Genomic DNA, 27,742 nt, shown 5'->3' on the forward strand with positions numbered 1-27,742 from the left:
GCAGGGGGCCACCTTTCTCCTGTAACATGCAATAGCTGAGAAAATACTTTCTGATCTGATGACTGACAGGGGACACAATAGGGAAATAAGCATCTGGTTTGGGGGTTTTCTTTCTTTTTTGGGGGGGTGGGGGAAGATTATGAATCACTGAAATGAGTGGAAGCAAAAGTGGCTTCCTTTATAATCTGATACTTTTTTTTTTGTGCTATTTCTGAGGCCACAAAGATCATGGTAGTCAGGGGTACGAAAGTGCAGGAAAGGAAAAGATGCTACTGGCTGGTGAGTCAGACCGTTACTGCGTGTCTGTAAACACTGGGCTGCTCACACAGCAAAGAATATTCCTGTCTGAAAACAAAATTAATTCTCCTACTTGAAGAATTGGACTGATCTGTGCAGTTACTGGAACGTGAGATTTAAACTTGCCTCTGACCTTTTATGTAACATGTTCTTTAAAGAAACTTATTTTGTAGCACTGCATGTAGAATAATAACATTAAGGCTTTACTTTCCGTAAAGCACACTTCACAGTAATTTTATTTAATGACTGCCATGTTTCTAATTTCTTGGATGTACTAATGGTGGTAGCTCCAACCAACAGCATATTTGGGACATTAAATGCTGCTGATCACTGATGATGTTTATCTGCAGTGCCTTTAAGTGCATTTATCTGTTTACAGTGGTCTGCACTAACAAGGATAACTTGTTCAGACTGTACGGAGTGATGCCTCCTGTACCTCCCTTGGTAATACCGGTTTGAAGTAGCTTTGCGTTGTGTTGCTTGGCATCTTGGAATTCCACCTCTCGGAGACACGAGGGGAATCCGTTCATCGGTTGAAGTAACTCCTCCAGCAGCAGCTGTGACGTGGTGGAGTGACAGGAGCCCTCCCTGCAGCGCACTTTCGTGGCTGTAATTCAGCATTTGATTCTCTCCCATCCTGGCAGACCAGGTTTAGTTATTTTTAACACGTAGGGATAAAGTTGAAATTAATTTATGTAATTTCTAGTGACAAAACACTGCTTTTATATAAGCATCATTTCTATGAAATTTTGCTCGGAGTATTACTGAAGAGCTAGTTCTGGCTACAGAAGGTTTTCCTTGCCTTACACTTTGTATTTCTGCTTGCTGTCAGGCTGCAAAGTGCTTTTGGTGTCTTTTCCAAATAATTAAGACAGTTTCGAATACCTGAAACATGTTGTCTTCAGCACGGGGGCCAGGCTGCACACCCTGGAATGGGGATTGGGAAGATTATTTTGGCTGCATGGCTATTTATAAAATGCATGAATACATGGCAAGTAGTGATGCTTCCACATTCCTGCTTCGAGCTGGGTTCTTCTCAAGCGGAGCAGGGTGTGATGCCTGTGACACGACCACGCCACCACCGATGTGATGGCCACGGTGCTTTGGTTCGGGGCCACCTGCCCCCAGTGCTTCTAGGCAGCAGTCACTCTGCGCTGGCAGCTCTCCCCATCTCTGCCCTTGGTTTGTAAAGTTCAGGGGAACTGAAGCGCGTTGTCTGCAGGAGTATCTTCATGTCTTCCCTTGACTTTCAGTTAATTTCTTCTGCGTTAGCAGATAGGTAGTTCCCGCCGGGCGGATGCTGCTGCAAGTGTCCTCGAGGCGATCGATCTCTTTGGCCTGATGATGCATTTTCCTTGTTCCTTGTGCTCACCTGATTAAATAAAGTATTACCAAATTTTTTTTTAGGCCGCTTCTAGTCATTTTTAACTCTTTATTGAAAATAAGTTGCAGTTGGTACACGGACACTGAAAATACATTGTCACAGATTGTTCTCTCAAAAGATATTTTTATATATATAATATATACAAAAGTTGTAAACATTTTTAACTTGTTTCCATACACAGTCCACTTTATACTACAATGCACATAAGGTTAGAGACAACTGCAACTCTTTGAAGCGGTCTGCTTATACAGAGGTATCTGAAAAAAAACCCCAAACCAACAAACCCTTAAATTTTGCAAACCACATTTGGTATCAGTTTGATATTAAAACTCTTCAGGAATGTGAGGTTTAAACGCGTATTGCAACAAAGTACAGGCAGCTGAACTTGGGTTTCAAGTTGACAGAGCGAAGGCTGTGTCTGAGCCTTGCTGGTGGGGGGAGAGGGTCTTCTGCCACGCACGACTTCAACATGCCACTGAGGAAAGTACTGGGAATAAACAAGGGTGGAACCAGACCCATCCGCTCTCTCCATCAAGCTTCAGGGGAAAAAAAAGGCTGAAAGGAAGTCTGTGAGCACATGCAGTAGTGTTTATGGAGAGGAATGAAAAGGAACGGTGTGATTTACGCATGAGTGGACAGTGACCACAGGCAGCTTGGTTTGGTTTTAGGTGACCTCACCGCTCGCTGCAGCAGGCAGAGCTAAGAGTGAGACAGCTACGCTGTTCTGTGGAGAGAGGAGGGGGCGAGTTACCCTGTGCGGAACTGCTGCCCGACGGAAGCAGAAGAGCAAAGCCATAGCTGCTGCTGCTGGAGCATAAACTGGGGGGAACTCATCCTACAAAGCGCCCAGGCAAAACAGCTGGTGAAACCCCAACTGCTTGTAGACATGGCTTAACAGGCTTTAACTGCTCAAACCCCCGAGAAACAGAAGTGTGTAAGGGGGGAGATGGCTTCCCTAAGTATCAGTTAAGCAAAACCCACCTCGCTAGGAACAGCTTCAAATGGGGGAAAAAATCCTAATTCTTTCAAATCTTTTAATATGCTTAAAATTAAAACATGCAAATCCCATGGTGCGGTTAACTTCTGAGAACTACGCCTGGTGTTGCCACAGAACAACATGGAACAAGGATTTGGCAGAACACACCTCCGGCACAGGCGGGGGTGGTTTGGGTTCTCTTTACACCCAAATCCAGCGCTAATGCCAGCCTGGGAGCAGCAACTCCTGCCCTCCGCAAGCTCGAGTCAGCTGCTGACTGCCGAGATGGCTGGGAGAAGAGCTGGAAGCTTGGCAGGGAGCACGGGGCAGCAGCTGGCACGGCAGCCCCCGCGCACGCCGGGCACGCTTCTGGGACGTGGGCTGGGTTCGAAGGGAGCCAGCGCGCCCGTATCCCGGCCAACACGCGGGGAGAAAAAAGCGGGAGAAAGACGTCCGAGGACTGATGTTCCAAATACCTGAACCCCAAATAATGCACTACAGTTATTACACCGATGGATCTAGTTCTCTAACCATAAGCCCGTGAGGTTCTATTAGCTACAGCCCGTGCCTGCCCACACTGGCCTGCCTGGCGAGTCCTGGACACGCCGATGTGCTCCAGCAGCCGCTGCACAGCACTGCCGGCACCGCGGGGCTCGTGGGGACCCTGCGGGGGCTCACGGGGGCGAGCATGGAAAGAGGATTTCATGCAAGGGGGAGGACGCTGCATCGCGGGGCTGGTGTCACCCTGCTGCTGGGCACGTTGTAACTCGGCAGGGCGACGGCCGCCAGACAGCGGGTTTGGTTCGAGGTGGGCAGCTGCTCGTCCCAGCGTGTGTGTCTCGGGTGATGCACGGTAATTACGGCTCATCCCGTCCTGCCCGGCTGACACAGTCTAGGTGGGGCAACAACATCTATAAACCCAGCACTACTGCCCCAAAAACATCCACCCGCTGTGGGCTGCCTGCCCCTGCCTGCAGAGCAGCCCAGCACTGCGAGCCGACTCTTCCCAGTGCCACCCTGGTCTCCACCGACCGGGACAGGCATTTGTGGTGGTAGAGGGAGCAGGGTTAAGCTTCCTTGAGGTGCCTGTTGATGTGGCTGGACACGTTATTCCCGGTTTAATTAAGGAGCAATCTGTCCTGCCTTCCCGCTGCCAGGAAGCCTCTCGGCCACCCGAGTCCCTTCCTCCTCCTCCTCCTCTCCTGCCCAGCACGACGCAGCCGGGTCCCTGCACGCTGACCGTGCGACTGCAAGTTCACGGTAACACTGACTTCGGGGGAGCTGGAAAAAGCCGCTGACCTCGAGAAGAACAACGGGGTCTCGGCCGGGGGCTGGAGTCAGGCTGAAAGTCGTCCCCGTTGCACCGTTGCTGCTCTTAAGGTCAGTCGTGGCACGAGAGCGTGCGTGGGGGGTGCATGTGTGTCCCTTCTGCGTCCCACCGCTGGCGGGTGGGAGTGTGGGGAGGAAAGAAAGGCAATGCAGGCCTCGGTGCGTACATTCAGATGTTGTAATATTCAGCATGGTTACACCAGGGGTCAGGACACGTCCCGCAGTCAGACAGAGCTTTAGTTCTTTACGGTTACAAGGAAACTCTGGAACAGTTATATAGTTAGAAAAAATACAATGTACTGAACAAACATTATCTCACATACAATCAATTTAAACATTTAAATTGATTATAATTTTGCTAAAATATTAACACAAGTACTGTTTGTGCTGCTAAGATTTCAGTGTTCCCTCTAAGGAAAATATTGCTACAGTTCTACCGTACCCTGTATTAAAATCCTTTGCCTTTTTTTTTTCTTTTTTGACTCTAGAAAAATCACAAGGGTCCCGTCACTAATTTAGGCTTAGACCGTACTGGGGTTTGGGTATCCCTGGTCTGCTTAATGTGAAGCTGTCTCCCTGCTCACCAAGCCCTGCCGGCACGGGCCACCAGCAGATGCCCCTGGGTCACCTCCTTGCTCCTTGCATTAGCCAAGCAGGGGACACTCCAGTAAAGCAGTGCAGCATCCCCCTGCTCGCCCCTGCCTCTGCCGCGGGCACAGGGCCAGGCAGCGGGGCCGAGCTACGTACCCCGACGGCGTTTGGACCTCCAAGTGGGTGCAAAGGTGTCCAGAGGGAGAGACATCTCTGCTGTCACCATGGGGAAAGCCCATGGTGGGGACTGCGGGGGAACGCCAGGTCTTGGTGCCGCCGCGTGCGGCTGCGCTGAGCAGGGATGCTACAGTGGCGCGGGAGAAGTGTCCGAGCTGGGAAATGCTGCCCAAACAATCCCAGCACAGCTCCAGTGGCTCCGGTGCCATCAGGCGAGCAGGAGGAGCGCAGCGCCAGCAAAGCCAGCCCTCGCTGCAAACGCACCTTTATCCTGGCCTCAGCAGGAGGGGAGTCAAGTAATGCACTTTGTCACGGAGAGTGACTGCTTGTGATGAGATTCGCTGCTTATTAATTAATGCATTTATTTGCAATTTAGCAGCAGAAATGAGCCGTGTTAATGATGACAAAATAACTGCTGGATGCTTTTGCTACAAGGAGAGCTGGGGCAGTCGGGTCACTATTGCTTGTCACAAGGTCAGAAGGCAGCACGCAACTTTTGCCGGTGTAAAGTGGCAAGGCGAAACCCCAGCTCGCCGGGAGCCAGGAGGACCGGGGGCCTCTAAGGATGGAGCTGTCAGGAATTCAAGTTTCAGCTCCTCTGCTTAGTCTTTAGTGACAAACAGCTCAGATCACAGCCACCGCGCAGGCAGGCAGGCAGGGCAAGCAGGCAGGTTGCTGAAAGGAGCTACTGGATTTTACACATTCAGCTGTTTTTGACAAGACAGGAATTTTGCAGCTGAAAACCAGACCTGAGCCTCTTTTTCCTGGGTCCTTTTCATTCACCCTCTTCTCCCGCTATTTGCAAACATCGGGCCGTGAGCCCCCACACGATGGACTTCCATGGCCTGTAAAGTCTTTCCAATTCTCTGCCTGAATTTCTCCTTTCTAGGGACGGCGGGGTAAAATGTACGTTCACACCTGAGGCTCTGCGGCAGCTGATGACAGATGGTGGCTGCTCCCAGTATAAAAATACAAGTTCAATACCGCTCCTAATTGACTTGGACTTTAAGTCGCTTAGACGCCCACCCCTTTCGTGTTGGCAGCTCTGGGTTTGAGCGTGAGTAAGTGTTCAGCGTTGCCAACCAGAAACTATTTGTAAATTTGCAAACTTTCCTAATCCCTCGGTGAAGAAGTGGAACCGCAACACGCCGTATTTTCCACTGATAAAAGGCTATTCCTAATTAGCAGCCAACTATTGCTGAACTGGTTTCCAGTATCAAACAGTAACTTTTTACACCCTCAACCAGAACCCTGCTGAAGCGTAGAAGCAATTTGGATATTCAACATCACCCCAACCCACTGTGCCCCCCGCCATGCCGCTTGCATCCTAAGCTAAGTTTGAAACACCTTTTTGGATTTTGTTTTGTACAGTAAATATATACAAATAAAAGTAACACAGATGCCACTTATTTCTTTGTGAATCTGGCACTTTCCATGGAACGCGTACAGGAAAGCTGTGCAGCGGGAGCGGCGTGGGGCCAACCTCCCCAGCGCCGCCCACCCACCCACCCTTGCCACCATGAGAACGATTCTGTGTTAGCTCTGGAAGAACGAGATAAATAGCAACTCCTCAGCTACTGTGACTACTAACAGGAAAAGTTATTCTGGGCTTTCCCGGGCGCTCAGCAGAACCCAACGCCGACTACCCAGTGTCAAGCCTCAGAGAGGGCATTTATTCACCTTTCGCCACGTGTAGGTGATGCGGTAGCAACCTTCCTTCCTTCGGACTTAGAGGGAACACTGCTTTTATAAAACCCTTGGACAGGTAAGACAAGAACCAATACCACTGTACAGAATTCACTGCACAACTAGCTAATAGTAAGGAACCCAGCACTGACTTGCCACATTAAGGAAATGGGACTGAATACATTTGCAATCAACCAGTTAAGAGTACTGCACCGTAGGACTCGGTCTCTTGGTACGCGGCCCTCGCCCCTCAGTACACTGGCACTTGGTAACCTTTCGGGTTGGTGTCTAAGGTCTCGGTGAAGGGGGGGCTCTGGTAGGTCTCTGTGCTCTCGATGCCGCTGCCAGTGGGGTAGCCGGGGTACGCCGCGTTGGGGTCAGCAGTGAACTGATCGGTGGCAAAGAGTGACATGTCCGTCCCCAGGCGGTACCTCTGCAGCGCCTTCACTGCCAGCGCGACCTGCCACGGGATGGGGGAAGGTTAGGGGGAGATGGCAACTCCGTGGCCAGGACCCCCCATCCCCCAGGACCACGCATCCCCCAGGACCCCATGTCCCCCCAGGATCCTGCTCCCCCCAAGACCCTGCATCCCCCCCAGCTTGCTGCAAGGCGCTGAGCTCATCCCAGGCGGCTGCTGGCCCTGCTCCATTACAGCCCAGAGCCAAACCAACCCCAAAGCACAGCCCCTAATGCCAAAGAAGTAATTTCTGCATGCCATATTGACCCCCAAAGCTCTGTCTGGGGTGGGGGTCCCAGTCTGTGCTCGGGTCCCCGGCCGTGCAGATCTGACACTGCTGGCACCAATAAACCCATCTGCTGTGGGGTGGGAAAGCTGCCGAGTGCTGGGCCAGCAAAATAGGTCAGTTCTGCCGAGACTCCTTCACCCTCTTCCAGGTTGCCGGTATTCAGGTCGCAAACCGTGGGAAATGCGGGCGGCAGCGCTGCGAGCGCACCACACTTGCTCTTATTTCAGGAGGTTTCATTAACAATTCAATTAGTTTATAAATGACAGGCTCGGAGCGGGGGGGAGAAAAAACCACCCGCAGACACCAAGAATGGCTTCCCAGCCACCGTCCCGCGCCCACTCCCTGACCAGTGCCGGCGGGGCTGCGGCAGCAGAGCGGGCGCTGGCTGTGCGCACCTATTGACCCCACGGAGCACCCGGGTTGATTAATGGTACCAGTGGAGGGGCAGCTGGTGTGTCCACACACCCTGGTCATCCTCCATGCTGCTAGCAGGGGACCGGTGTCCCCAGTGCCCTTCCGGGGTGGGAGCGGACGTTGGTGGGATGGGGGAGAGCATCCCACCTGATGCCCTTCCCTGGCAGCTGTGTGAAACAGGCAGTCTGGCAATACAGCAACAGAGAAGAGCTGCAGGGGAGCTGGGATTAAAAGAGATTTATTTGGATAATAATAGAGGGGGGAGCAGTTAAACTGGTGAGTGACTGGAGCCAGGCCTGCTGTCGGAAAGCCTCAGACTGGCTTTTGCCCCAATTCTTTTAAGGCAATATGGCATGAGTGCACATCTCCGGCGCTCTCTGCCCACGAAAAGCCAGAGGAGGGGTGGATGTGACGCAGGGGCCATCCCTGCTTCTCCATGCACAGTCTCTGGAGCAGGATCCCCTGGGTGGCGCAGGCACCCCCAGGTATGGGTGAGGTCCAGCGATGTCCCTCTGCCACTGTGTGGCTCTGGGGACACACAGAGCCTAAAAATGGGAGCAAAAGGGGGTTTATGGAAGCCCCTGCCTCTGGGTGGGCAGCAGGGAAGCCAGTTTGGCTTCTCCGGAGGGTGAGCTGGTGAGCCTGAGAGCTCCCCAGATCACCCTGCCACCCCGTGAGAGCAGCTCATCGCAGTGATCCGCTCCTGGGGACTTGCTCGCTTCCAACCAAGCTGCTCCCGGGGGTCTAATGAGGCCCTGAAATGAGGGCGGCTCGTGGCTGGCGACACGTTTTCGATGGGAATGCAACTTTCCAGCCGCAGGAGAAAGGGAAGTCTGGTATTCCCCAGCGAGAGGGGGCTGAGCTGATGCTTCCCGGGTAAGAAGCCACAAGTTTCACCTCTATTTGCAGGGACCGCAGGTTTCCTCCGTACAGCCCCTGGCTGAGCACCAGGATTCACTTCTCCAAACTGTGCCCCCGATTCTTCCTCCCAGCTCAGTGCTGAGCCCAGAGCAGGTTTCGTTTCTCCTCTCCCCACCTTAGCTCTGAAGCTGAACTCACCCAGGCGATGATGGAGAAGAAAGAGAAGGTGATGGCAGCCCGGGCGGCATCTGCTCCTTGTGAAACCCCTCTGCTCATTGTTGTCCGTTGCCACTGGTTTGCTAGGAAGCAGAAGGCTACAAACCACAGGAAGGACAAGAAACCTGAAAGAGAACGGAGCTGGTCAGTGCTGCCCCTGCCCACCGCCTCCGCTGCTGCAAGGACCCCCGTCTGCTGACGGACAAACACACTGCCATCAAGATTTTCAAATAGCGACAGTGATCTTGGGTGCCTTGGCCTGCGGCATGGCCCAAAAGGAGCTATTTTAAGAGGCTGATTCGCGGTCGCTGGAAAATCAGGGATGGAAGGAACCTTGTAGGGTCATCCAATGTGTTGCCAGCCTGAAGTTCAGCGCACCTACCTCTCAATCTCATCTCAAAGACCTACAGGGACAGCACACCCTCTCTGGACACGCGGTCCTCACCGCCTGTGGGGTTTCAGCCTGCTCACAGGCGTCAAGGTGCTATCAGCTCAATTCCAGCACCCCATCCCCTCAGTTCTCTGGACACCAGCAGCTCTTAGAGACTTTGGACTGGATACTGCAATCCTCACCCAGCAAGAAGCCAGCACTCCCGGGAGCAGCACCAGGCTGCTCAGTTGCTGCAGGAGGTGGCTGTACAGCTGTCCTGCGATGGGCTATGCCTTGGTCCAGGATACAGCCGGAGAGCTTAAAAAAAGGCAAGTAACAGTCACCAGGAACACAGACAGGCTGCGATGAAGCCTTGCTCTGAACACAGGGATCAGGAGTGACCCTGGGATGTCAGTGCACCCCACGAGTGCAGCAAATGAGCAAAGGGCAGGGACACGGCAGGGCTGCCCATGGAGCCGAGGGGCACACGGGCTTCATGTGAGAGAGCTCTGCTCACCCCTGCAACCCTCCGCTGACGGCACTCCTGTTCTCAGCCTCTCTGGGCTCTGCGGGATTGAGGAAAAACGCTCTGGTGATTATTCCTTACTGGAAGCACAGCTGGCTGAGCAAGATAGGGCTGCAGCTCCCCTAATTCAATCACCAGCCAACAGCACTGCCTGATGCCAAGGAGCTCAGAAAATAGCCAAGAAGCAAGCCACGAGCACACAGTGTAAGGAGCAGTGATGCTTTCCAGTGCTGGGAAGAGAAGTCACACAACCTGGAGCCTTCCATGATGCTGTTTTAAGGGTCTCCAGCCTTCCTGAGCACCCCCAGCACAAAGGTTCCTCACCCACCAATTCTGGGTGTCAGTGCACATGCTGGGCACTGGCAGGTGGGATGCTGAGTTGCCCAGCACCTTCCCAAGGATCATTAGCACATCAGTATGAGCAGCCACAATGCCAGTCCCATGGGGCAGCCAGCTGCAAAGCACAGTCTGACGGTAGGGAGAGGAAAGATGCTTCCTTTATTCCCCTTTATTTTGCCGGTTGTTCCTAAGCACGACACAAAATGCACGCGTGCATCCACACCCAGTGTGAGTCACAGGGCTCATCGCACACCTCACCTTTAATTCAGAATTTGCTCCTACCTGCAGTTTAAACAGACACACTCCTTATCTCCTTCTCTGGCATGACTGGGCCTGGGGCTTCCTGACCGGTGATGCTTTTATCAGCCCGGTCATATTTGAGCCCTTGAACTGCCCTCACAGCAACACAACCTCCAGCGAGGATCATGCAGGCTTTCCTTTTCCAAATCACAGACTAATACAACAGCTTCATTTTGCCAAATACAGCTAATGCCTGCAACCAAAACTGCCCCAAATCTCTGCACAGACATTTTCACTTCCCCTTGGGATGACCACTGTCAATGTGAAAAGAGACCTCTGGGGTTACTCCTTAAAGGTCATCCTCAGGGCTAGAGATGCCTTCTAGTCCCCTTCTGTTATAATGGGGCTTTATCAGCAGCTGGCCCCTGTTAGAGGAAGCAGATCCAACCCCTAAATGCGGACACAAGGAGATGCATGCCCTAGATACAGCACTGGCTGCAGCTCAGATGAGCAGTATGTGGTGAGCATGGTGGGTAGCAGTCCTCGGGTCTCGGTGCAGGAGATGCTGCACCACATCTCCAGATGCTGCACTGCTGCAGTGCTCCCACCTCCAGGTACTTGGGGAGCAAATGCCAGGGCAGTGGGGAGCACTGCCCTCCCGGGCTTGAGCAGCAAGCCTCAGTCAGGACTTTCTTGTTCAAGAACGCACTTTGCTGGAGACAGCGGTGTTTGCAAGTCAAAAGACCAGAAATGAAACAAGAGCAGTTCCCAAGAGATTAATTCTGAGCTGCACTGTGGGGAGCACAGGGATGCTCAGGGACAAGCTCTGGGGCTGTGCAGTGCTGGCACCAAGGGACATGGGGGTCTCCATCAGGACTAGGCTCTGTCACTGGTCTGTAGGGGGTGAGCTTGTTTGGGGGGACTGTTTCTTTGTCTAGCACAGTTCGTCCTTCCTCATACCGCTCCTGGGCAAGGACACAGAGCAGGAGTCACAGCTGCGACGCGGGGTTGTCCACTGACGGGTGCCATAAAGCTCCATCTATCACTGCTGTCTTCTAAGGGTTTTCAAGAGTTAAAATGACATCATGCACATCCCTGAATGTGCACCGGCTGCGCTGGGTATTGCAGCTACCGGCTTCCTCTGCAACACTGAGGTATGCGAGATGCTGACCTTCCCCGTGCTAAAACCATCAGCTTCTTCAGCCAGAAATGTCTAGCTACGGCCGCTTCTGCTGCCACCCATGTGGACTCCCCGGAGGTTTTACAATGCATAGACAAGCCATTCCCTCCACACCCAGCTCTGCCTGGATCCCTGAGGAGGAGGAGGAGGAGGATTCCCTCCAGTGCCCTGGGGAAGGGAGAAGGCAGGTATTGCTGCCAACAGAGAAGACAGGGTCAGGCATGGAGGGTACCTCCAGAAACACAAGCCACGTGTTGTTCAAAGTTTGCAGGACTGACACATGCCCGCCTATGAGATTGGACCTCCCAGGCAGCTCTATGGGAACTGTATGGAAACTCTGCTTCTGTACCAGCACTTACTTTCATTTGTGATCACGTTCAGCTTCTGCTGGCGTTCCTTTGAGATGAAGCTTTGCAGCCAGTCATGAGAATCAGACTCGCAGGCTTGCACTGACTGCCCTCGCACCGGTGCCTCACGGGGAACGTGGCTGTGCCCTCATCCGGCACCCGCACGGTCCCGGTCCTGCGGAGGGGCTGGCAGTGCCTGCTCCCAGCCCCTGCTGTATTCACAGCATCAGGTGTAAGTGGCTGTTTTGGAGGCGGCTGTTGTTACCCACGAGTTTTAAAAACCTCGCAAAGAGGGCTGAGCTGCCAGTGGCATGGTGAGGCTACGTGTGCCGGCCCCAGCTCCAGCCAGGGGCACGGTAGCAGCTCTGCACCCTCCGACACCCTGGGGAAAAGGAGAATGCCAGGAAGCACGGCAAGAGCCGGTAGATAATTATCATTTTAGGCTCTGCAAGACGACAGAGTGCAAACACCAGGAAAGATGTGTTACAGCCATAATTACAGCCTGGTCCCAAGCAAGCACACGTCTACAGGAGCAGCTGTAAGAGCAGATGGAAGAGAAAGTTGCAAATGCCGTTTGCACAGCACGGCAGCCCTGCCTGCACCCCTGCCTGCACCCCTGCCTGCACCCCAGCGTCACCTCCCAGCCAGCCTGGTGGCTCTGATCTGCCCCTGATCTGACGCACAAGCCCTCTTTCCTTCAAGCGAAAGAAAGCCTTAAGTTAACGCTTTCATTAACTCCCCCCCCCCCAACCTCCACACAGCAACCGCCAGTTGACATCTGCTTCGCTGGCAGCTGGCATCAGGCTCCTGGGTGACACAGGCAAAGGGCCAGAAGTGACCTGCTTTTCTCACCCCCCATCACTGCCCAGCCTGCAATACTCCCTTGTACCCCAGCATGTTTCTCACCCGGTTATCTCCCAGATGCATGTTCAGCTTTTATATCAAGCAATAATGCAGAGATCACACATGGAGAGAAAGGATGAAACAGCTGTAAGAAGCAAGAGGAAACTAAGAATCCCATCCTTGATGGGGAGGAAAGAAGGGGACAGCAAAGGAAGATCCCACAGGGGAAGTCTCCAGGGGTTATTAACACGGAGGTAGTTAACAAGGCAAATTACACAGGTTAGCTCTGCCTCCTGGCAGGTTTGGTGCCCAAGGGTGCCAGGAGCAGAGCAGGGGGGTACATCGGGCTGCCATCTCTGCCGCTGGGGAGGCTTCATGTGCCAGTGAAACCCTGCACTTCATCTCTGCTGTCGGATCTGCTTGTATCGACACTTATTCTGTGAGCAACCAACTGCCTGGCATTTCTGTGTGAGTGGGTGTACAGGCTACGGCAGTAGGGCTGTAGGAAAGGTTTGGGGCAGCCATAATTTTAGAAACATAAAGGCACAGCTACAGGAATTGGAGGAAATACGCTGGGCAGGAACCCGCCCTGATGTCTCTCAGCAAAATGAACCCACTGCTTGTCTGCACAGCAGAAGGTTGCCTTGCACACCGAGGATCCATGCAGCTAACAGCTCGTGCCACTGCTCGATTTGGGTGGGAAGGGACCTCTGGATGCCACATGTCCAACCCACGGCTCCAAGCAGGGTCACAAGTGCTGCAGTGAATTTGGGCTTAGGAGATGTAAAAATTGGAACTAGGGGTAGATGCGTTCACCTGTAACAATGGACTTTGTTACAAAAGCCCCAGACCATGCTCCTCTTTATCTGAGCACCAAGCCGGATTTCAGCGCAGCATTCGCTAGGGCGCCCTGTGGGAAATGGTTCATTAAGTGGGGAAAGTGGAGACTGCATAAGAGCAGCGAGGAAAGTAATGAGCTGCTGGCAGGGAGATGTACCAGGCAGCAGTAACAGAGACAATGCCAGGCTGGAAGGGAGCTGTGGAAGACCACTCTCTGCAGACCCCAATAGGTGACTGTCAGTCACAGGCGTGCATCCACACCACCCACACATAAGTGCTTTATTTGTTTTCCCAGCAAGGAAGCGGCTTGCCTGTTTTCTATCAAGAAGCCCACAGAGGGGATGGCCTGAGGGAGCAGGACGTCTCTGCCCAGACACAGGCTGCGGACACGCTGTACCTGGAGCACACGCAACGATGCTGGGGTAATAAATGTCACCGCTGGCAGCACAGCTGCATTGGGTGGATTTACCAGCACAGACCTCTGGTGCAATACTGCGGCCTGGCCCCGGGGCAGCGCAGCACAGCAGAGGCTTTGCAGGGCAGAACCTGTCTTCTCCGGCTTGCTGCTGAAGCCCATGAATGCACACACAATGCATGACAAGTACAAAAGAGAAATGAGGCAGAGATTGAGAGCGGTACCTTTTCACATATGCCTGGCAGGGGAGAGAACGGCTGTTAGGAGGTGGAAGGCATGGAGGATCACAGCCTCGCACCACGACATGCAGCTTTAGCCAGAAGATGGATGTGATGTTCCCCTCCTGTTTGATTCGAAGGGTTGGAGGCAGTAAGCACCACAGAAGGGACTGTAAATATCATCTAACAAGGTCTGGATGCCGTTGCTCTAGCACCATGGAAATAAGCTTTCCAGCAAGGAGAGAACATCCCTAACAACAGGCAAGTGCAGGGAGGCGATGACGGATATTTTCATTTGGGACCAGAGAGCCATCAGCAATGCTTGTGCTGGATAAATCACCTTCAGACTTTGCTAACACAAGAGCCTGGAAATGGAGAACATCAGCTGAAAACTCAGCCAGGCAACTCCCAGAGCAGCCGAGTAAAGGATGGCCTCTCCCGGCTCAAGCATCCCACCTGCTCGTGTTCGCATAAATGAGCACCAGGTCAAGGGGTTCAAGGTGGTGCAGAGGAGCCCCAGACCTACCTGCACATCGCTGTGTAGAAGCACGTATCTGCTTTGTTCCAAAACACACATATACAAAGTGAAAACAGACACAGATGTAACTGATAAAACGACATTTGCTTGAGCCAGAAACAGGAGATGTGGGAGGCTAAACCACCCCACCTAGTCTCTGAGATGCAACCACCAAGCCTCACTTCTCTGGGTGCCCTCACAGAACCGAGCTCAGCAAATGTCTACAGTTGCAGAAGTGACACAGACGAGAAGGACACCCTGTTCCCAAGCCACCACACCCCGGCTTCCTCGCTGCTGCCATTTTCCCACCATGGCTGGGTGGGAAAATCCATCCACCACCCTTGTGCTCCCTGACTGAGGCACACCAGTCGTGCCACACCATGGAAGGAGAAGGAAGGGCTCAAACACAGAGCTGCAGGGCACAGCAATGGCGTTGCGCTGCCCACAGAACCAGCATCATCCTTTGCAAGCACAGCAAAGCCAGAGACATACCTGAAAAGCCAAGGTCCAGCAGGACGGCCCGTTTGCGATCCTTAACGCTGCTGATCTGCTGGAAGTAGAGGTCCACGACAAAGAAGAAGATACAGCCAAAGAAGGCAATGACGCCAACAGCGATGCCGTAGCTGCAGGCACTCTCATTCTCGTTGAAGATGCAGAGCAGCTCAGGGTGCTGGCTGTCCTTGTTCACGTAGCACTCGTTCACGATGGAGCCAAACACCACGATGGAGAAGATCTGCAGAAGGAAGGAGAAAACACGACTTGCTGCTGTTTACATTTAACTCTGTTTTCCAACAGCAACATAATTGGATTCAATCCTGTCTTTGACTCCATGGCAACATGGCATTTGTTAGACAGATCCCAACTCTCGTCTGGTTCGTGGCCCTAAGCAATGGGCTGGTGGATGGTACCTAGGTCTTCCTTCTCTGCGAGCCTGTCTGCCTCTCAGTGGCTTGGTGTGCAGGGTATTTTAAGAGATGTTGTTCTCCAGATAGGCTGGGGAGGGAAAAAATAAATAGATGGGTCAGGTTTCTGCACAGTCTTTCTGCTTGCGCTGCTCTTCACTGCCAGGCTGCGCTTGATAAACCCCCTTGTGTCCCTGCGGAGCGCAGAGAAACGAAGTTACAGAGGATAATTGAGTTGCTGAGCTGGCTGACCCGGGGAGGGACTGGATGCCCAGTGGAGGGGGACAGGACATGGCAGCAGAGGGAGGTGGGGAGCAGCTCACCTGGGCACAGCGAGGCAGGGGGACAGGCTGCTCTGTGAATGACAGGGCAATTTTTCGCCTGGCTTAGCAGGGGTTGAAGGATGCAGCGCCTGCATCCATTATCAAGTGACCTGGTTTCAGCCCTGAGAGGGACAACAAAAGGGTGGGGGGTTGCTGGTGGCTGCCCAGGTCCCACCGCTGGGACCCGAGGGGGTTTCACAGCCCTGCAGGCAGGGAAGGAGCCGGATGGCAGCACACAGCCAGCTGCCTAAATTAATACCATTCACGATGCTGCATGCTAAAGTAATTCCCTTATCTCTCCAACACCAAAGGCAGCAAGCGGAAGCCACGGGACCAGCTGCATTACAATTTGCTCTGGAGCCTGCTCCGTTAGAGCCTAGAAAGCGCTGCACTGCTGTTTGGATTTCAAGGCTGCGAGCAGGGAGGGAAGCAAAGCGTGCAGATGCCCCTCCATCAAGCTGTGAACCTCTGATCTCCTCCCTTGCTGCCAGCACCGGCTCCCTGCATGCCTGCCCCACTGCCTTGCAGGACACAGCTGGAGGCCACTATCCAGAGGAGAGATAAGAGGTTCCTCCAGCATGCCCCGGCGTGGTGGCTGCCTGGGAGCAGCTGGGGTCTCGGGGTACATCGCAGCTCCCACCCCCGACACCCCGCTACTTCTTCTCTGTGACATGAAGTGCACAAGACCGAGACAGGCGGCAGACAGAGGCAGCAGCTGAAGAGCCACATGATAAACTGCAGCCAGTGGCCTTTGCAAAGTCACCTGCATCTCGATGGCTGATGCCGGGCTGTGGGCCACCTCCTACAGCCCCGAGCTCCCTGAAGCACCGCGTTAGCAGAGCTGGGTGAAATGGAGCAGAAGGCACTAAGAGCAAAGCATTCAGACAGCTCTAAGCACTCTTTAACATAACTTTGTGATAGAGGTTTTCTCCCAAGCACTGGCCAAATGTCTCACTCCTGCTTGCCCTGAAGGATTTCATTCTCCAAATGGCTCTCCAAACTCTTTCCAGTGCCGGCGTGAAGCTGGGCCAGAGCTGCTTCTGTCTGAAGCTACTTAGAAACACAAGTGTCCCATTAGCAAACCTGTCTCAGAGCGTACCCACCAAGCCTCCTCCAAACTGGAGACCAAAGAAATGCATCTGCAAGGGACTGAACTACTAAATGTGAAGGGATTGGTGAGGGCGTAGGGTTTTTTCTTTTTCTCTGTACGGTGTCATCTGAAATAAATGATGAGCAGAAGCAGCAAAGTCTCTGGAGCACATCCTACCTCAGGCATGTAGGAGCTCCTGCACGCAGCTACCCCAGCACCCCAAGCCCAGGAATTTGCCACCAACTTCTCATGCTGTTATCTGCAAGCACGTGATGGATGAGCAGGTTGCACCATGCTCACACCCGCCTCCAGAAACCTGCCAGCAGGACAGCCACGGGCAGGGCTCTTCATTAAAACTTTTTAGCCAGGAGCTCTGTTAGTGACAGCAGATTCCTATTACTTCCAGCACTTAAAATTCAGGCCAGCAGTAAGCTGGCCTGCATCGAGCAGCAGAGATGCTCCGAAACCTGCTTGCTAATTTAGCTGGCATCCCTGAGGTACCCGGCGTGCTGGAGGTCCTGCTGTGGGGTGAGGAGAGAAGAGCTCGCCCAAGCACCCGCTGCTGCTGCTGGGGTGGCTGGAGGGAGCAGCCTTCCTGCCCCGCTCAGTCGGGAGTGGGTGAGGTCCTGCAAAATTCCCCCCAGGATTCACCCGCAGGTCCCAGCAGCAGCTCTTTGGGACTCTGTCCATCAAAATACCTCATGTACCTGCCATGCTGCCCTAGACCCCCACCAGCTCTGCGCTGGCCCCTTCTCTCCATGGCCTGCTTGGCCGAGGGGATCAGCATCTCCACCCCGGTGGAGGCAAGCATGCATCCCTGTCTACGCGACAGGCAGCAGGAGTGGGTTTCAGCCCTGGAAACGCTCCTCAGCCCCAGGAATTAGCCCATTCTTGAATAACACCCTCCTAGAAATGTGGGTTTCCAAACGCTCATCTGCAAAATTCAGACGCAACCTCTGACTGCCCCTGGAGCGCGAACAGGGCACAGAAAGTACCTGTCTCCCACAGACCACTCCACGGCTGGCACAGGGAGACAATCAGGCCTTCCTCCTCTTTTAATTTAACCACAACCCGGGGTTCTGTCCCCCGTCCATCCCTGGCTCATCTCAGCTCTGAGCACCAGCCATGAGCTCGACGGCCACCCAAGTCACCCGAGTGCGTCTGCACCCTCTTCCTCGCTGGCGCTGCACTTCGGGAGCACTCGGCTGTCACACCGCAACGGGCACATCATCACCATGCAAAGAACAAGAGGGCTGCATTGTAAGAAAGAAACAACAACAAACAGTAATAATAATTTTCCCAGTGCTTTGGCAGCAGCTGTAATATCAGCAGTTGTAGAAATCTGTTCATAAATAATGCAAAATTGTTATTTACCATCAGAAATAGCAGCAGCATTTATAAAACAGGCCCTGGAAGAAATAATGTGATTCTGGAAAACATGAATAATTGAGAACCTCTGATTCCACGGGATTATTTCCCTGGCAGGCCAGCGAACTTGTACTCAGCTTCTTCGATAAGTGTTTTGTTAGTCCTCCCAGGATTAACCACCTGGTCTACTTCCCTGTGCTTTCGGGTGCCGACCGGGAGCTCATTTTCAGGGGGTGAGAGAGGGCTCCCGTAAATACGACGAAGGACGCTACAGGGCAGGGTGTCTGGCTGCCCGCACGGGGGATGCTGCTGGGATGGCTGCAAGCGCATGTACTACCAGAGATGGAAGAAAAAAGATGTTTCACTGCTTAACTTCGAACTCCAGAGGGTTTTGCAAAGCAAAGCATCCTTCTTGCTGCAAGATGACCTGAGCAGCTCACCCCACGAGACCCCCTTGACTGGGCGCTGCCCGCAGCGTTTCGGTGTGGGCAACACGGGACATTCCGCTTCTTCTCGGGAGGTCAAAACAGTAACAAATTGCAAGCGTACGTATTTGATAGATGTGCTCAAAACATCAGCACTGGCTGAAACACTCCTGTCAAAACATGCTTTTCAGTGAAAACAAGTCTTTCCATGGATTTTATCTTCCTCCCCCCATGACTGAAATTTTACAGTTTTTCTCAAAAAAACCCAACCTAGTGCTGGTAAAAGATTTGAATGAGAATAGATTTGGCATTGCCTTTCTAAGTATAAATGAGAAAAAAATTTTTTTGAGAAAATGTGGGTAGATGGGGGAAAATAAAACCCATAGGATTTTTTTAAAGTTCATGCAAAACAAGTGGCATTTTCCAATCACCTCTACAAACTGCACTTGCTCAAACCCACAATCCCTTCATCAGAGACTTGAAAGCGAAAATACAAGGTCAGATTTTCCACTGCGAGTGAGATTTTACAGGTCTGAGCAAGGATGCAGAAATCCTGCTCTCCAGAGGCACTCCTCTGACTCCCACTGCCCGTCAGGTCAGTCCCCAGAACCTGTCCCCGTGAGCAGGCTCGGCAGTGACAGCACTCAGGACCAAATGCCAAGGTCACTGGCACGCACAGCACCAGGGCATCTGCTGTGTGAGCCACTGCATCCCAAGCCTAGCCACCCTTCTAACGGGGCTCTTCCATATCTCACAGGCTTTGCAAAGGAGCCTGAGCATTCACAGCACACCCCGTTTTCCATCTCAACAACCCAACACAACCAGCAACAAATTTTGCTCTTGCTGGGTGAACCCGTGCAAGGCACAATAAGCAAACTGGATTACCTCCAGCCACCCCAGGATGAAATTGCATCCCCCCTGCCAAAGCTTTCACATAAATCTGCTTGCAGCTCGGGGTCTCCTGGCCAGCAGCCTGGTGTGCGGGTTGCCCAGCCCTGCCTCTCCCCAGTGTCAGAGAACAACTGGGAGCCCCCGGCTCTGGCAGCTCCAGCGGCACAGACCATTAGTGCTCCTCTCTGCACTCAGCTGCAGGGAGGGATGTGAAGGAGGAAAGCTGTCTTCTCCCATCCTTCCCATTAAGGCTTGCACTTCAGCCACACAAAAGAGCTTCTGTGCCTTGGTCACGCCCTGGGAGGGAGAACAACGCTGGTCAGGGAGATGCATGAAGTGCTTGGACCCACGATGATGCAGATCAGCTGCTCGTGCAAGCGCAAAGTGAGCTCGTGTTACACCAAACCAGGGAGAAGCCAGAGACCTCACTTCTTAATGAAAGCCAGCTGCCCAGTTCCCCCAGTTCAAAGCTTGCTTCCAGGCAAGAGGGGACACCTCTCCAGGCCAGCAAGTATTTCTGTAACACAGGACAAAGGGACAGGTCCTGGCAGTGACCGGTGACAGGCTCGGGGTACGCCAGCCGTGATAGACTCTGGCAAATGGCTGGCGCAAAGCTGAAACCAGAGGGGTTTTGAGTATCACCCTAAAAACCTGGGAGAGCACCCCAGGGCCACCGCTCACCCGAGGCTGCAGGCTGCAGGCTGCGTCTGGGCAGGAGCCTGCAGCTCCAAGGCTGCCTTCAGTATCCAAAGTGTTGGACCCAGATGCACATTTTGCCCACTCCCCTTGCTTGCTGCCCACCTCCCGTTTTCCCCACTCACCCTATCTGAGGCAAGACCTCTTGCCTCTTTTGTCCCCTCTGGTAAGTGCAGGGGACCGTGACCGAGTGCCCAGTGCCCTGTGCTGATGGCTGCCCCGGCAGAGGCTGTGCTGGTGGGGCACGGAGGTGATGGCGCATGGTGGGGAGGCTGCTGGCAGCATGGACGTGCAGGCAGCCCTGCAGCAGAAGACGGAGTGAAATCTCATTCTTCCGCCAAAAAAACAGGAAAAGGGGAGCCTGGGAGGCTCCTTGCTCAGCAGTGTCTAGGCACTCATGCCCAGGCTGCTGGACCTGCAGCCACTGTCAGACCCTCGCAGGAACCCAGGGCGCTGGGGACACCCGTGTGCCCCACGACAGAGACACCATTTTAGGTGTGCATAAAGCTGGGAGACCTGCGTCTGCCTTCTCTGCACCAGATTTCTACCATCTGGAAGAATGTGGCTGGCCAGGCTGCCTGGCGCAGTTCTGTAATTATATTTTGCAGATCCACGTTCCCTCCCAGGGCTTGAGCCGGCTGGACCCCAGGACACGCACATTTTTCATCCCCGTTGCTTTTAGCCTTCTGTAGCCCAGGCACCTAAAATTCCTTCAGGAGACCTCACAGTCTGAGCACAGCCATCGCAAGGAAAACAAAAAGCAAATAACGCAAGAGAGCACAAGCTGAAAGCTTCAGTGTGTGAACTGTCAGCCATTTTAAGGTGAGATGTTTCCACTGCTGATGCACTGTACTTTGATTTGGGACCTATAAAAAACATTACCAGAAGGTGTGGGGTTGTAGAAGACTGTAAAACCTTGCTTTGATTACACATGCAAGCAACCATTAATGTCGACATCAAGGAAATTTAATGCATGAAGAAAAATAATCTACCGCTAATTTCCTCTGCTGAAGCTCACTATCAATGGCGTTGGGCACAAACCGCACGTACAGACAGCCGGTACCAACATGCTTCACCACTCTAACGTGAGCATCAGTAAGACAGATGCCTCCCTGCCCAGCACCCTCCCCTCCGCGAGCCATCACCCAGCAAGTGAAGGATGGCCTACCAAATGGGAAGAGAGAAAATTAAGGTCAAATCAGCGCAGGCCCAATCCTGCCTAGCACTGAGCGCTTTCATAAACCCCAGTTAAACCCCTGTCTTGAGTCATGTCTGTACCTCGTGCAGACACTCCGCTCATGGATGAGTTAGACCCCTGGCAGAGGGCCAGCCTCCTTCAACACCCACCAAGCTCAGATTCTGGGGGAATCGGGTCCCAGGTCCCTCTCCAGTTTATCTTTACAGTTGTCAGTCACGGGGACGTTTCCAGCACTGATCTGCATAATTTATTGGAGGGTGTGAAGACTGAAGAACTACTTTAAGCACTGCCAGATTTCCCACAAGGACTGTGGATATGACCACAAAGGAAAGACCTGACGCAGTTTCTGGCACAGAAAGAGGCAGTATGATGCTGGCCGTAACAGGTTTATGGACACATCGACTGGGCTAGTCAGCTTGGGAAGGATGTGTATTGATGACCACATGACCAATTTTTACTGAATTACTTTTTCTAATGTGGCAGGAGATGCTAGCTGAGACACAGCGCCCATTCAAAGTTCCTAATCTAGTAATGCAATCTGAGCACATGGCGAGCCAGCAGTGTTTTGAACCAGTGATGACAGGAAAATGATAATTTAGCAGCATTTTAAACTCAGATGCAGTGAAAGTTCTGTATAATTCCATTACCAAAAATGTTAAATTTAAGTTCTGCCTTTAATCTACAGCCCACAGAAAAAGAGAATTAAGATGGAAATCTGGTGACCCTACTGAAAAGCAGCCAAGACCAGACAAAGTCCAAAGCAGCTGAGATCACACTAATGATTCTTAGCATCACTGCAGGCTCCTTAAGTGCCAGACCAGCCTTGCAGCTCTTCTCCAAGAGCCCCAAGTGCTCCAGGGTCAGTGAAACCCCTGAAGGCCATGGGAGCTGTTTGGATCTTGCAGCACCACAGCTCCTACCTTGTATTTCTCGGTGATGTCCCCTGGGGAGTTCTCAGCCCAGTGCTGGGTACGTCAAGCAGCCAAGTCCACCTGTATGTGCAGGATGCCTGGAGCAGGCAAGGTCTGCTCCAGTGAGGGAGCTTTCCAGGCTCCAACTCTAGCCCTTTACAAGAACTGTGTGCTGTAGCTCTGCAAACCCAATCGTACACACTCCACAGCACCTCAAACCAGCCTCACCCCAGGTGTGAAGCTCCTCAGAAGTGTTCTGGCCTGAGGGTGCAAGGTAGCACCAGTCCTGAAGCCATATACTTCTTTGCTGCCTGGCTCTTCTGTTCCTGAGCTTGTTTTTCCAAATAAAAGCAAACACACCTTTTACCATGAACACAAATAGCGCCTTTTCCATCCCTCTGGAGAAACAAAACAAACCCGGACCAGGACGGAAAGGGCACGCTCCCTCCCTTCAAGAACCACCAGCTATTCCTAATACATCAAACCACTGCCCGGCACATCCCTCACCAAAGTCACAACTCGGCAAAGCACATTTGCCTTGCTGAAAGACAATGATCTGCTGCAGTGTGGACTGAGACCCAGATCAGTGCAGAGCCGAGCACATTAAGACTTTGCTGGATCTGAGCCGAAGTAACCTCTGGCCATCAAAGTTCCTTACCGCATATCAAAGGCTACAGGGACTACCACTCCACTGCCATGCCTCTGCCAAGTGATCAGATTTGGCCGCCCTTGTCCAGTTCCCTAATAAAAGGTTTTGCTCTTAAAAGCATAAGACCGCTGCAAAGAAAACCCAGACAAAATACTGAGCCTAATGAGATAAAATACTGCGTAGGAAAAGCTCTCTCCAGTGATCCAGGTGATGAACTACAAATTTACTCAACTTTAAGAAATAAGAGAAAAAGGCAGCAGAAAGGGTCAGGCAGCTGCTGATGTGCCAGTTGCAGGCAAGGTTGTCCCAGGTGCGTAGGTCATGCAGGTAGCAACAGGGGGGTCACTGGAGCAAGAAACAACCACATTAAAGAAAATACCTAAATGTTCCTCTAAGTCATAGCAAAATCAGGACCCGATCTCCTGCTGAGCTCCACGGAGGGAGAGGGAATGGCTGGGTGGTGGGAGGAGGCAGAGTGCCCCAGCCCTTCCGAGCTGGCTGTGCTGGTGGGACCAGGCACTGTACTTTTACCATTGCTCTTACTGAGATTCACAGGAATTACTGAAAACATTTACTTTACCAAAGTATTTTCCAGAACTGCTTTTTAAAAGTGAAACCTAAAGCTATGTTAAATGAACAATACCCCTGCAAAGCTGTGTGACCACTTGAAAGTCTAGCTGGTGCTGGCAGTCACAGAGAAAGGAACTCATGGTTCTGCAGGCATCCTTTGTGAATATCGAGTTTGTTTTGCTCTGCAAAAAATGTCTCAAAAGGAAACCACAAGAGTGATCACATCTTCATCTGACAAACTGCATCAGACGGAGGGGGAAGAGATGAATGAGGAACTGTTAAATGGTTCTTTCCAGCTTTTGATTTTACAGCTCAACCCAGGAGTGCGTTTTTCCCTTCAGATACTCAGAATTACTCTATCTGTCAGGGAGAGGTTGCTGTGTGAGGTACAATCAGGAATCTCCTTTTGTCATCACTTACATTTGGGGATTTCTGCATTGAAGTCACCGTTCACCCTCCAGTCCCTTAGATGTCTGCCAGCACAAGGGCTGAATCTGTGGCCCTGAAGCAGCTACCAGAGTCATGGAGCGGAGCTGGACCCTCCTCTGGTGGTAGCTGATCATGAAACCCCAGCAATGGTCATCACCCAGATCGGCACCATCGGCTCGCATCAGGTGCACGAGGCTGGCTCCAAAGCCTCATGGTGGTTCTCCATCACCTACATTCCCAGCCAAAGCCTCATGCTGCTCCTCCACCACCCGTGCTCCCACTCAAAGCCTCATGGTGGTTCTCCATCACCCACATTCCCACCCAAAGCCTCACAGTGGTTCTCCCTCGCCCATACTCCCACCCAAACCAGCACATCTGAGGCAGCTCCTTCCTTTTCTCACCAAAGGAACATAACGTCATACACACAACAACGGTTACATCTCCAAGGGCTGATCCAACTGTACAGGTTAAATGCACTTGAAAAGACACAACAACAAAGCACCAGAAGGAAAACCACATGAAGAAAACCCACTCCAACACCTAAACTCAGTCATCCTCAAAGCCTCAGTCAAGGGCTTTCTGAGTAACCATCCACGGCTGTTACGTGCAGGCACAGGCAGCTCACCTCCCCCGTGATGGCAGGCAGGAAAGCCGGGAAAGGTTTCTGTTTGCTTTGTGAATCAGGGAGCATCACGGTGGGGCGCCGGCCCATGCCACCCACCCAGCTGCCAGCACGGTGTGATAAGGAGCAGTCACCACCACGTGCCACAGCAGTGCCACACTCTCCCAGGACAGCAATTATGAGTGTCAGGGCAAAGCAGAAAGGCAGCAGAGACCTCACGGGCAAACCCTCCTGGCTGCCTCCTCCATCCAGGCTCTCCATCTTGACATGGGTCCCATCTGGCAAGAGCAGCAAAGCAACCGCTCAGAAGGAGCCTGGGCACATGTTACTTTACAAAACCTGCAAGAAATAGCAATGGCCATGCAGGCAGATGGGAAGGAAACCTCCACTCATACCTCTCACCCAGCTGTAGTCCCTGCTCACGCTGGAAAGGAGCCATGAATACTGAACTGGCTTAAAACACAGGTAACCGGAGTGCAGCAGCCCAGCAAAGGCCAGTTGGGGCTCTGAACCCCCAAGCTGGAGCAGCAATGGAGAAGGGTCCCCGACAGATCTGCCAGCAAATGTAAGACCTGGGAAAAGTGGTCCAAAGGGCTTGTAACGGGACCTTCCACAGCCTGATCCCCAGCCCTCTGAAAACAGCAAAACCCCTCCCTTTAAGCTCAGTGGGGTTTGGAGTCGTCCCCAAATACCGCAAACATTTATGCTTGGGACAGCACAGTGCGCATCCCGCATTTGTCACATCAGTGGCCCCCTGCACTTGTTTAGAGTTAAGTTCATGCATTCATGTAATTGTAAGCACTCAGTCTTCACAGATCCCCTGTGAACGCAGAACCATGAAACGAGTGACTTTGCCACTGAATAAACCAGCCAGCGAATCAATGCATAAATATTTTCTAAGCTGCAGTTTTTATTGTATCTCTATATTCAGTATTCTGCTCGTGCTTCCCAGCAGCATCCTATCCTCTTCTGTATGACAAGGATGGTGAGCTCTTTACGAGGGACCTAACTCACCATCAATCTGTCAACAATTTGTCTAACTCTACCCAAACCCAACACTAATACCAACAGTTGGCCATTGCCACCTGAGGAGGATTAAGGAGGATCCAGGTGGATCCAGACCGAGTTTTCTGGGCTGAGGCAACGCTTCTAGGAAACGACTGCTGCCAGGTACCCGAACCCTGCCCAAAACACCCCATCCACCCCAAGCTGGATGCTCCAGATCTGTACCTGGCCTCTGTCCTTCTCCAGTAATGGTGCTGGGGGCTTTCTCGAAGCCCTGGCAAGCACACTGGCTCCCATCCGGCAAAACACTTAAGCATGTGGTTTAACTTTGAGCGTGTGATCGCAGCTGGAATTGCTCATGTGCTTAAAGATAAGCACATGCTCCCATGCTGTGCTGTACCGGGGCTCAGCTGGGGCACCCCACCCCGGAGAGCCCCACAAACGCCCCTGCCATGACAGCTGGAAGGAGGGCAGCCAAGGGTGCAGCACCTTCTCATCGCACCTCTCCTTCACTCACTGCCTGATTTGGCACTGCTGAAGGTGACACAGAGCCAGCACAGGTGGCCAAGGGCCTCCGTGCACAGCAGAGTGGTGACATAGGCAAGGATGAACCCCCCAGGGTTTGGCTCATCTGCAGCCTCCAGCCAAGCACCAGAGCCAGGAGCTGGTGCGGTGAGAGCCGGGCAGACCCTCCCCACCGGGGCCTTGTAGGAAGGGCCGGGCATTGCCGACCTCCCAGGGCCATGAACACTTGCAGATCTCAGCAGGTGAAAGCCAGGATGGGGGTGGCACAGCAGCGGCTGCCTCGACCCGTCGGGCAGCAGCTCCCCGTGCTGCTTATTCACGGACCACGGGCGAGCGAAGCCTTCCCCGAGCGGCTGCACAGCGCATCCCACCTCCTGCCCCCTGCTCCGCGGCAGGGACTCGTCGATGGGAAACGGCCAAAACCCATGCCATCCTTTCAGAAGACCATGGAGAGCTGGGCAGGGCGGGCTGTCGGATTTCTTCTGTCACACGCACGGATGGATGGAAGGTGGAAGGAAGGAAAATGTCCTCTGCCTCCTGATTTACACCCCATCCCTTTGCCCTTTCCTCAAGCAAAGAGACAAAACTGCGAAGGTGCTGCCGCGCATCCACCCACCGCACCTTGCCCCATTCCCGAGAAAACTCCCTGCGAACACCCACGGGAGCCTGCAAGCCCTGCCGCCGCGGCCGGGACCCAGCCAGCCCCACTCGCCACGGCGGGCCACCACACGCCGCGGCTGCAGAAGCCCCGCACACTGCACGAACGCTGCACGCCTGCTCGCCGCACACCGCACGGCACGCTGCACAATGTAACGGGCACGGCGCCTTCCCCGGGCACTGCCCACCGCACGGGCACTGCCCAGCGCCCGGCACCGAGCCCCGCGGCCCCGTGTCCCGGCCAGCACGGCCGTTCTGCCTTACCCAGGTCGTCACCCGGAGGATGGTCTGCGGCTGCTTCAGGAAATCCACGGGGTCGATGGCCCCCCCCGCCCGGCCCGCTCCGAAGGAGGCTCCTTCCATCTTCCCCCGCCGCCCGCTCCGCTCCGCGCCGCTCCGAGCCCAGCCGCGCGCGCCCCGCGCCGGCCGCGCGCCTGGCCGCCCCCCGCGCGCCTCCCGCGTGGGCTCGTCCGCAGCGCCGCGTGCGGGCAGCGGGAGGAACCACCCGCCAGGCCGGGGGGGGGTGGGGGGGAACACCGGCAGGTGCACGCGCCCGGCGCGCCGCCCCCCAGCGAGTCCGCGCTGCGCCCCGGGGCACCGTGGTACAGGCGCGGGCACCCGGTGTCACCGTGCCGTGCCCGTGGGCACCATGTACAGCCACGGGCACCCGGTGTCACCGTGCTGTGCCCGTGGGCAGCCACTGTCACCATACTGTAGCCATTGGCACTGCGGTAGAGCCATGGGCACCCAGTGTCACCACGGTACAGCCACGGGCACCCACTGTCACTGTGCTGCAGCTAGAGACACCATGCTACGGCCATTGTCACTATGCTACAGCCAGGGCCACCATGCCGTAGGCACAGCCACTGCGCTGTGGCTGGGAACACCATGGTACAGCCAGGATACCTTGTCACAAGCCAGGGTCACTGTGCTATTCCAAGGATTGCCATCCTAAGGCACCACATTGCT

The 27,742-nt window shown here is 53.6% G+C and overlaps 1 protein-coding gene across 2 annotated transcripts; it reads right to left on the reverse strand.

Annotated features, from left to right (window-relative positions):
* Nucleotides 1-147: 147 nt before the first annotated feature.
* Nucleotides 148-27,184, reverse strand: SYNGR3 (synaptogyrin 3). 2 transcript variants are annotated; one of them, XR_005103595.1, is made up of 5 exons: nt 27,038-27,184; nt 15,005-15,245; nt 8,660-8,802; nt 3,957-6,900; nt 148-2,405 (listed from the first exon to the last, which is right to left on the reverse strand). XR_005103595.1 is itself a non-coding variant. In XM_037382956.1 (4 exons), the coding sequence occupies exons 1-4, from the start codon at nt 27,134-27,136 to the stop codon at nt 6,691-6,693; spliced, it is 693 nt and encodes a 230-aa protein (XP_037238853.1). In that variant the 5' UTR covers nt 27,137-27,184; the 3' UTR covers nt 148-6,690. The 2 variants fall into 2 exon arrangements, 1 of the variants encoding a protein (XP_037238853.1); XM_037382956.1 differs by having other exon boundaries at nt 148-6,900.
* Between the last annotated feature and the right edge of the window lie 558 nt (nt 27,185-27,742).

Source organism: Falco rusticolus, chromosome 4 (genome assembly GCF_015220075.1).
Source record: "Falco rusticolus isolate bFalRus1 chromosome 4, bFalRus1.pri, whole genome shotgun sequence".
NCBI classification, from domain to species: domain Eukaryota; kingdom Metazoa; phylum Chordata; class Aves; order Falconiformes; family Falconidae; genus Falco; species Falco rusticolus.